General features: G+C 48.8%; 1 protein-coding gene across 1 annotated transcript; it reads right to left on the bottom strand.

Moving 5' to 3' along the window:
* Positions 1–4,170: 4,170 nt before the first annotated feature.
* ZNF691 (zinc finger protein 691) lies at positions 4,171–10,290 on the bottom strand. Its single transcript, XM_060625616.2, has 2 exons — positions 10,228–10,290; positions 4,171–5,669 (listed from the first exon to the last, which is right to left on the bottom strand). The coding sequence occupies exon 2, from the start codon at positions 5,658–5,660 to the stop codon at positions 4,800–4,802; it is 861 nt and encodes a 286-aa protein (XP_060481599.2). The 5' UTR covers positions 5,661–5,669; positions 10,228–10,290; the 3' UTR covers positions 4,171–4,799.
* Positions 10,291–10,533: the final 243 nt, after the last annotated feature.

The following is a 10,533-nucleotide window of genomic DNA, read 5'->3' on the forward strand; positions in this document are numbered from 1 at the left end:
GAGGTCTGCACCTGCCACTTCTCTTCCCTGCCATTCTCTTTGCTGTTATGTGTTTCTATTCCTTTTCAGTTATCTTAGCCAGGTCTCAGAAGGAAGGGGAAACAATCACTTGAGCTCAGACTAGAGTCTTGAACCTTTAATATGCTTACCTACTTTGTGAATCTCCAAAGGTATTTGTTGGTTTATTTTTGCAACTACTTTATGGGTTAGGCATATGCTGTTAAATGCTGAGGCCTTTGTTCTGCTGAGCTCCTTGATGTGTTTGTGTACGCAGATTGGCATCAGGGGCTGAGAAAAGCCAAACAGCTTTTTATTATGGAGTAAAACAATCTGCAGTTTCCAGAGCAGTTGGGAGAGAGAGGATAAGGGCAGCGATGAGAGGAAAGAGGAGAGGAAGCTAGTGACATGCCATGATGGGAACCCCTCCCCAAGACTGCCAATCTCTCAAAGGGATTCTAAACTTACAGAATGCTTGTTGTGGTGGAATTTCCTGGGGAAGCCAGTGAAGATGCTCCGTTCTGTGACTGATGGGGACAAAACAGAGACTTGCACAGACCATAGGAACCTCAGGCAAGAGGCCGTGAGAGCATGAGTTCCAGGAATCTGCAGGAATTGGGTGGAGGGTTTGGACTTTCCATCCTGTGGAATTGGCAAGACTCTAAAGTAATCGTACAGAACTCTCTGTGGGTCAGGAGGGCCCCCAACTGGCACCTGGCATGTTTCCAACGTACCTGACCCCTTTAGCTCACCCTGCACACTAGCTTGAATGATCACACCATTCGCCTGCTTGAAAATCCCGTTGTCACTGAGGGTTGATGGGGGGTGGGAGGGAGGGCAGGGTGGGAGGGAGGGCAGGGTGGGTGATGGGTATTGAGGAGGGCACCTTTTGGGATGAGCACTGGGTGTTGTATGGAAACCAATTTGACAGTAAATTTCATATATTAAAAAATAAAAAAAAAAAAATAAAAAAATAAAAAAAAAAGAAAATCCCGTTGTCTACAGCCCACAACTTTTTATCCTGGCATCCAACAGCCTTCACCATCTGGTCCCTCCCTTACCATCGTCTCCTCCTCACACAGGACGCTCTGATTACGTTAAACATTTCACTGTTCCTTAAAACACTGCCATTTCCCTTCCATCTGAAATAACCTTCCTCTTCTTTGCCTGAGTAAACATCTATTCATTCTTTAAGACCAGACTCAATCATCGTCTCACCTTTTCCTTCCCTCCAAAGAGCTAGCCATTCCCACCTGTGTTCCCCCAATACCTTGTTCTGAGCAGAGTTTCTCTTCCTCTGAGTTCCCTGCAGGAAGGACTGTCTTATTCAATTTTGGACTCCAATGTCCAGTTCAGGCCAGCGTAAGGCCCTCCCCTGTGCTCCTAGTGCACCCTGGGTACAACCATAATGACCCATATCATCCTGCACTGTAACTCTAGGTTTTTGGGCCCATCTCCTGCACTCAGAGAATGAAGAGAATGAAGGAGAAAATTAGGGAAGTTAACAAAAAAGGAAGTCACAGAGTGAATAAATGGGCTAGTCAGGACTCAAAAGTCTGGGCCAGTGCAGAAACCATAACCTATGAACTTGGTCAAAAAGGGGCAAATGAGATTGGCGAGTCATGTCCCAAGATCAAAGCAAGGGCCTCGAGCACTGATCCTGGGTTTTACTGGCAGCAGAGATTCCCAGAAAGTCACAGCAACTGTTACTAAGGCTCTACGTAGGTCTGGAAGGATACCAAGCTCCCCAGACAGGGGACCGGTAGACCTAGCTTGGTAGTGAGTATAATGAAGAGCTTGGCCTTGGAATCATAAATACCTGATTTGAATCCCAGCATAGCCATTAAGTCAGGTCATTTAACATTTCAGAATTTTCTCATCTTAAAAATAGGGAGAGGTGCCTGGGTGGCTCAGTGGGTTAAGCATCCTACTCTTAATTTCGGCTGTCATGATCTCACGGCTGTGGGCTCAAGCCTCATGTTGGGCTCCACACTGAGTGAGGACCCTGCTCAAGATTCTCTCTCTCCTTCCCCCTGCTCATGAGCTCTCTCTCTAAATTAAAAAAATAATAACAGTAAGTTAAATAAATAAAAATGTTTTTAAAAAATGGGGATACTACTACCTTACAGGATAGTTGTGGAGATCAGAGGTAACAGGTGCCCAAGAACGGGTGCTCGGTGGTGTTTGATGGCAACTTTAATTACTAGGGAGTGTGCCAATTCATACATACAAGTTTGGGTGACTATATGTTTAAAATATTTTGTACGCAGATTTTGAAGAAGCAGAAAGATGTATATGAAATAAAAGTGCTTTGTCAAACATAAACACATTATTTCAAAGGGATACATGCCCCTCTATGTTTATAGCAGCACTGTTTGCAATAGCCAAGATACGGAAGCAGCACAAGTGTCTATCAGCTGATGAGTGGATAAAGAAGGTGTGGTATATACAGTGGAATATTATTCAGCCATGAAAAAGAATGGAATCTTGGGGCGCCTGGGTGGCTCAGTCAGTTGGGCGTCCCGACTTCGGCTCAGGTCATGATCTCGCGGTTTGTGAGTTCAAGCTCCACATCGGGCTGTGCTGTCAGCACAGAGCTTGTTTCAGATCCTCTGCCCCATCTCTGCCTTGCCCCTGCTTGTGCTCTCTCAAAATTAAATAAAAAACATTAAAAAAATAAAATAAAATCTTGCCATCTGCAATGACATGCATGGAGCCAGAGAGTATAATTCTAAGTGAAATAAATCAGAGAAAGACAAATACCGTATGATCTCACTCATATGTGAAATTCAAGAAACAAAACAAACAAGCAAAAGGAAAAAAGAGAGAGAGACAAACCAAGAAACAGATTAACTGTAGAGAACAAACTGAAGGTCACGCGAGGGGAGGTGCGTGGGAGGATGGGTGAAACAAGTGATGAGGATTAAGGAGTGTCCTTGTCGTGACGAGCACCAGGTGATTAAAATAAAAACTTTTTAAAAAGCACTTTGTAAACTGTAGTGTCCTACAAATGTCAGGGAATCATTTGGAAAGTCTTCTTTTATAGTTGGAATACAGGCTTTGGGTTTAGGCAGAAGTAGGTGGAGTCCTGCCCCTGCGACTTACTTGCCATGTGATCTTGGGCAAGTCACTTTCTGGCAGCCTGTTTCTCCTTCTGTCAAATGTGGGTAATTCTTACTTCCCAGGGTTACGTGAGAATTCAACATAATGACTACAAAGCTGCTAGCACATCCGTCTCTGGCTGGGTGGCAGGATCCCATGTGATAGGTCAGGTCACAGATGGTGCCAGTTTTAAGCCTGGTACCAGAATCACATTCTGGCAATTGGTTACAAATGAAAAGGGCCCCTCAGTCTGGGAGAGCAGGACCTGATTGGCAAGAGATGTAGAGAAGGGTCTTCTTTATGTGTTGGAGGAAATCTGGGTGAATGTTCAACTGCCGTCAGAAAACATGGAAATCTGGCATGTGGAGCCAGGCCGAAACCAGGAGGGCAGGAAGCTGGGCAGGATCCCCACCAAGCTGTCCCAGCCTTGGGAACTAAACCATTGCTACGAAAGGCAAAGACCCTCATCGTGGGTTCATCCCAGCCCTCACCCCTACTCCCCAACACTTATCACTTTTCCTAGACACAAATAAATGTCAATCAAGAATCTAAGGGAGGAAAGGTTCTCATACTTGGCACTGACTTCCCACGGAGCAAATGAACCAGGGCCACACCAGAAGGCCCCACTAGCTCCCATTTCCAGGGACTCACTTGGTCCCAGGCCGGCCCCCTAAGTGGATCCTCCTTCAGAAGCCAGTAGGTGCATGGAATGAAAAGAGCGTCAGTTCAGAATCAAGGGAGGCTCAAGTGTGAACTCTGGCTCCACCACATACCTGCTGTGTAACTTCACAGCAATTGACTTCACTTCTCCTCACTTGTTTCCTCATCTTATTCCCTTGAGCAAACGTCAGTGACACAAAGATGTAATGTGACCTGTAGAATCTACAGCATATGTGGGTTCCTTCTGCCTTCCTGCTCAAAGGCCCCAGAGACCCAGCCTGCTTTCCTCTGCTTTTCAGAGCAGCCACCCATTCTGTCTTTCCTGGAATTCAACCCCCTTCCAGAGAGGCTGCAGCATGGCCGCCTCCCCAGCTCCCACTTCCTTGATGCCCCAAATAAGTACACAGGTCCTTTTCATTGAAGAGTTTTACTGCTAATCACTCTGGGAACAGATGGAGGTGGGGTGGGGGGAACAAGTCACAAACATGGGGGACTGTGAAGGTCCCTAGATCAAGGCTCCCTGAGGGCTTCCCTTTCGTTCCTAAGGCAGGGCCAGACCTCTTCTCCAGGCCAAGGAGGCCCCTTCCATTGGGAAGGCTGCTTCCCCCAACACAGGTGGGGCCCAGCAGATGGGAACTGGCAGCCACTGCAACGTGCCCCGAGCATTTCATACACAATTCCGAGGACCTTCAGACAGTGATGCCACCTCACAGGGACTTCCTCAAAGGCCAGGGGATGATTGCCCTAATGATAGGAGCATGTGCCAAGCCTATCCTACTTCTCTTTCATCCCAAGGAGATGAAGCCAAGACTGGATCCTCCCACTTTCCAAGGCAAGAAATTGGCCTGGAAAGGGGCAGGGATTTTTACTCAAGGGTCCCTTCTCAGGACTTCCTGGAGATCCTGGCTTCAGAGGCAACAGGAAACCATTCTCCAAAGTGGGAGGAGGGGCTTGAGGTCAAGGGGGCAGCAGCAGATCCTACAGATCTTCCTACACTAGGCTGGGGTCTCTCTCTCTCTCTCTCTCTCCCTCATTGTCCTTCAGCTGGCGTCTTTCCCAGCCTGCTCTCCCATGTGCGTTTTCTGGTGGCGGATAAGGTTGGAGCTCCGGGAGAAGTGTTTCCCACACAGAGTGCACCAGTAGGGCTTCTCCCCTCTGTGGGTCCTCTGGTGTGCTCCAAAGTTGGAGATGTCGCTGAAGGTCCGCCCACACTCGGTGCACTCATAGGGCCTCTCGCCTGTGTGCGTGCGGTGGTGCACACCGAAGCTGGAGCTGTTGCTGAAGCTCTTGCCGCACTCACAGCAGATGTAGGGCGCTGGCTCCAGGTGCGTCCGGTGATGCACCGCCAGCGTGGCACTCTGGCTGAAGCTCTTGCCACAGAGGTCACAGCGGTACGGCCGCTTGCCCAGGTGATCTTGTTGGTGCGTGGTAAGGTCTGAGCGCCGCCGAAAGCTCTCCTGACACTTGGGACATTTGTAGTGCTTCTCTTCCAGGTGGATCCGCTCGTGCCGGATGCGGTTGGAGCTTCTCGAGAAGCTCTTGCCACATTCAGAACACTTGTAAGGTTTCTCGCCGGTGTGGATCCGCTGGTGTGTTCTCAGGTTGGAGGTATTATTGAAGGTTTTGCCACACTGGGCACATATAAAGGGCTTCTCGTCGATCTCGGGCCTTGGGTGAGCCATGGGGCCCCCGGGCTCTCTGGCGGGGTCGGTGACTTTCTGCAACGGTTTTTTTGGGTGGATCTCTTGTGGACCTTCTGACAGGCTCTCTTGCTCATGCTCCTTCTCTCCATCTGGGATCCGAAAACCCTCCGAGTCCTCCACTCTCCAAGGCTTACCCCATTCCCCTTCCTCAGGCAGGTGCTGTTCTGGATTCTGCTCCTTCTCCTTCTCACTGCCCATTTCTGAACCCTGAGAATGAACACAAATGGCCAACACCTTTATTCCTTGGTGTTGGGTCAGGCTAGACCACAGGGAATCTTGTTCTGGTAAAGGGGTGTACACCTTCCCCGTGGAACATCCATTAGAAATAACCTCAATTAACTGGAATACTTGGATGCAATGCCTTTACTTACTAACTTTCAAGTTACAAACTTACAAACTTCCACGGATGTTTAAAGCTGCCCATCAGAGTAAAGAGGCATCTGCTTTGTCTATGCCCAACAGATACTTGTGCAACGCGAATGTCACTTTTCTCAATATCATTGAAAAATGACAGTCTAGACTATAATTCATGTACAAGTAAAGGAGCTCCCATTTGGGTAAAATTCCATTTTCCTGCCTAACTCTAAGCTAACTAAAACTACTTTTATGGTGATCTCTTTTGAAAAAACTTCCTGAAAAGTTTCCATTTCCCTGCTTTCAGAATGAACAGAATAGAACCTCTCATTCTTGAGGCTCTCCTAGCTGTGTACAAGGCCCAGCATGATTCCTCTTAAACATTCCGCCACCCTTCCCCTCCCTGGAACTCACCCTAACCTAGCAACTAACGGTTAACGTCTGGGCCCTCCAAGACCTACTGCAGGGTCTGGGCCGTGTGCTCTGATTGGTCAATGCCCACTTCCTCTCTCCAACACCATATACAACCACATACACAGGCCACATATACACCCAGCCATACTCACATACCAGACACACTCAACCACATTCTCACACCATATACACATACCACACACAGCCACATACACAGACCTGCATACCACATATAGCCCCATACAGCCACACACATCCCATGTACATACATAGCCCTCCCAAGCATGTAGCCACATACATGGCTACACAATCACAAATATAGCTCTACTGTCACACCACACAAAATCACACACACTCACATGCTATGTACAAAGACACCGACATTGGGGTGCCTGGGTGGCACAGTCTGTCAAGCGTTTGACTCTTGATCTCAGCTCAGGTCATGATCTCACAGTTCGTAAGTTCAAGCCCCACATCAGGTTCAACGCTGATGGTGCAGAGCCTGCTTGGGATTCTGTTTCTCCTTCTCTTTGCTCCTCCCCCGCTTGTGCTCTCTCTGTCTCTCTCAAAATAAATAAATAAACTTTAAAAATAATAAAAATTTTTAAAAGTTAAAACAAAACAAAACAAAACAAAAAAAGAATACAAACAGACACAAACCACATTCCTCACACACACACAGCGCCAACTTAAGCAAACATCGGTAAACGCTTGCTCAGCTGCGCAGACTCCTCGGCATTCCTATAGCCCAGGACAGGGGACGAGGGATGAAGTACTTCTGCCGGGCGTGGGGTTTCCTCTGAGCCCCAAAGCAATAGCAGCACTTCAGAAGGTGCAGTGGGCCGGCGGAGATACTGCGGGCGGACACGAGCAAGGGATGAGGGTGGGAGCGAGACCGAAAGGACAGCGATGGTAGAAAATGACAGACCGAGGATTCCTTCAAGTCAGCAAGTACTTCTGGAACACACAACAGCCGTAACGGAAGGGGCGCTGACTGTATTTAGGGTCGTATCCCGATGGTGGCACACAGTACAGAACTGGGCAAATCACTCGAGCACCGGGAGCCTCAACTCCCACAGCACTAACCCTGTGACACCCGCCTATCCTGCATGCCTACGGCGTGCTCAGCATGCTGCGTGGCAGCAAATGACAGCTACCGTTACCACGGTTGAGGACAATGGGTTCCAGAGACAGGCCCGGCCTTTACTCAACCCATTCAACAAATATATCTTAAGGACCTACTAGATATGACTGCTGCTACTTTAGGAATTTGGGTTACATTAGAAGAACAAAGACCTTGTCCCTCATGGGACTTAGGAGGACACCATGTCCTGGCCCTGCAGAGAACACAAGAATGAAAAAGATCCCTTATGTGATCTTGTTAGGAAAGAAAAAAAAAATGTTTCTAATTAAAAAAATGGTACAAGGTAAAAAATGGTACACGACTATACATTCTAAAATGTACAATACGGACAGAGCCTCAAATCTTTGAGTGGAGGCCAGCAAATTTTTCTGGAAGGGGCCAGACAGTAAATATTTGGGGCCATAGGATCTCTGTGGCAACTACTCAACTCTGCTGTTGTATCGTAAAAGCAGCCGTAGACAATACAAAAATGAATGAGTGTGGCTGTGTTCCAATAAAACTTTAAGACAAAAGGAGCTGAACTATAGTTTCCCAGTCCTTGTTTGAGAGTGTTTCTTGAAGAATCTAGATAAGGGAGGTGAAGGAGGCTTGCTTCGCTTTCAAAAATGCAAGTAAACATCAAAAACAATTTATTCCTTGACACTTATTTAGTTTTGACAATCCTTTTAAAAATTACAACCCCGTTCCCACATTCCCATCCCCCTACCCCACAGAACTTCTCACCTGCGAACATTCTATTTATTTATTATGTCAATTATTTAGTGTCTGCCTCCCCTTGCTAAAACAGAAGTCCTATGAGGGACGGGGTCTTAGTTCCCAAAGCACTGACAGTCATACCTAGTAGGTCCTTAATAAATATTTGTTGAAAGAGTTGAGTAAAGGCCAGGCCTGTCTCCAGAACCCATTTCAGGCTTGCTTGTGTCTGTTTCTGTTCCTCAGGAATCTCTTGATTCCTGCCCACTTCCACCTTTATGCAAACACAGACTCCTGTTTGTACGTACTTGCTTTTACAGTGATTTGCAATTATCTTTTAACATTATCTGGCTTCACTAGAAATTTATAAGTCATTGGAAAGGAGGGACTAGGCCACTTTGGAAATCTCTCTTCAGCACAGGGCAGTGCTCAAATGTTTTTTGAATGTATGAGTGAAAGGATGTGATCTGAATTCAAGCCCCAGCCCTGCCCACCCCACCTAGGGCTCTAGTACCTCTGTCTATGCAGGGGGCGACATGGCCCCCTCTCACTTCCAATCCTGCTCTTCTGAGCACCTATAATGTACCAAGCTCTGACTCGCCTCAGGACTGAATGCTGGATCAAAAGAAGAGAAAAAAGATTTAGGATTATGGTTACTACCCTCAGTTTATGGCACAGTTCAGGGAAACAGGCCATGAACTCCAGACACTGTCATATGGTATAGAAGGTTAAGTTCTAAGGGGACAGGAACTGTGCCTCAGTCACCTTTGTACCATTCCTCAATGCCTCGCACAGCACCTGGCACATTATACAGGAACCAATAATAATAGTCCACATTTTTTTAAGCTGATACTAAATGCTAGGCCCTGGGCTGAACACTATATACAAATCATGGCATTTCATTTACACAACTTATTTTAGAGATGAGGAAACTGAGGCTCAGAGAAATTATAACTTGCCCAAGGGCACACAGCAAGTGAGTAGCAAAACTGGGACTTATGCCCATCACTCCAAAGCCAGTGCTTTTAAGCCTGACACTAGTATTGGAGAGAAGTGGGGGAGATGGGAGGTGGGGAGGAAAGGAAAGGAGGAAGGAGTAAGAACAGTGGCACAGGAGTTCCGGAGTTCAGGTGACACCCGCGCGGCTCCCTGAAGAGATCAAGGACGAGCCGCTAAATGGAAAAGGAGGCATCTGAGCTAGGACTTACAGGATAGGTGAGCAAGATTGGGACTTACAGAGAGATGGGGAGACCACCATCTACTAAGAACACAGTGACAAGTAAGGTACAGATACACTTTCAGGTCACATTTCAAAGATTTGGGGGAGAGAAGGGCCCATCAGTCTTGGCTTCCCAGGAGGCCCAGGGGTACAGGGAGGATGCAAGGTGGGAGACACTGGGGGCAGTGGTGAAGCGACCAGGACTAAGAAATAAGAGCCAAGCAGATGGGGCTGGTGATCACAGATGCTGAAGGTCAAGGGCTTGGGTTAGAGGGAAGGGGCTAAGCTGGAAAGTGGTCTGAAGGGCCAAAGTTCGGGGTCTTTAGGGTCAAGTCAAGGGGTAGGGAGTGGGAGGCAATGGGGAGAGAAGAGCTTGGAAAGACCAGGGACAAGGTGTTGAACAACAGGGAAATGTATCGGGAGCTGCATAACGGGTCAGTTAGAGGAGGCCATAGGGGTCCGAGGGTCCGAGGAGATGACCTGGGGAGAGGAGGCACAGGCTGCAATCAGAGGTGTCAGGGGGCGGGAGCCAGGAGGCTGGGTTGTAAGTAGCGGGGAGAAGCCGATGGCGGAGTCGAGGATACGCGCCTCCCAGAGGACAGGAGCTGGGTTCTGAGTAGCGGACTGGCTTGGGCGGGAGGCTAGGGAGATGGGGAGGGGCTGGCCCCAAAAGTATGGTCAGTGCCAGGGGGGGGCTGGACTGAAAGGCCAACAGGAGGGCCTGAAATAAGGGCTGAGGCCAGCCGCCTGGCCGCGCGGGCCAGGGGCGGGGACCAGGGGTCGGGGCGGGGGGGACCACCGGGTCCCATTTGCTCCCCACTGGGTCCAGGGAGCAAAGCCACAGCCTCTAATTCCCGGGAGAGAGGGAAGGGGCCATGCTCAGAGTTCCCCACAAAGCCGTATCCGCCTCCCCCGCGACCTCGGGCCCACCCAGGACCCACCTCGCTCCCGCCGCTCGATCAGGGACAGCGCTGCCTCTGTGGGCCGGGGGAGGAGCCGGAGCCGGAACCCAGAGAGGACCCGCCCTACACCTCCAGGATTGGGTCCTGAGGAGGATCCTTCATTCCCACTGGCTGTATTGGGTGCCACAAGGCAAGAAACCCAGGCGGGCTCGCCAATAAGCTTTGGTCTCAAACAAAGCCTGCTGGGAGTTGTAGTCCTGAGGAAGAGAGTAGACTCCGAGAAGAAATTTGCGAAGTTTAGAACTGAGCAAGTGAAGACCGTGTTACCTTCCAAGGTCGTCGGAT

Source organism: Panthera onca, chromosome C1, assembly GCF_046562875.1.
Source record: "Panthera onca isolate mPanOnc1 chromosome C1, mPanOnc1 haplotype 2, whole genome shotgun sequence".
Classification (NCBI taxonomy): domain Eukaryota; kingdom Metazoa; phylum Chordata; class Mammalia; order Carnivora; family Felidae; genus Panthera; species Panthera onca.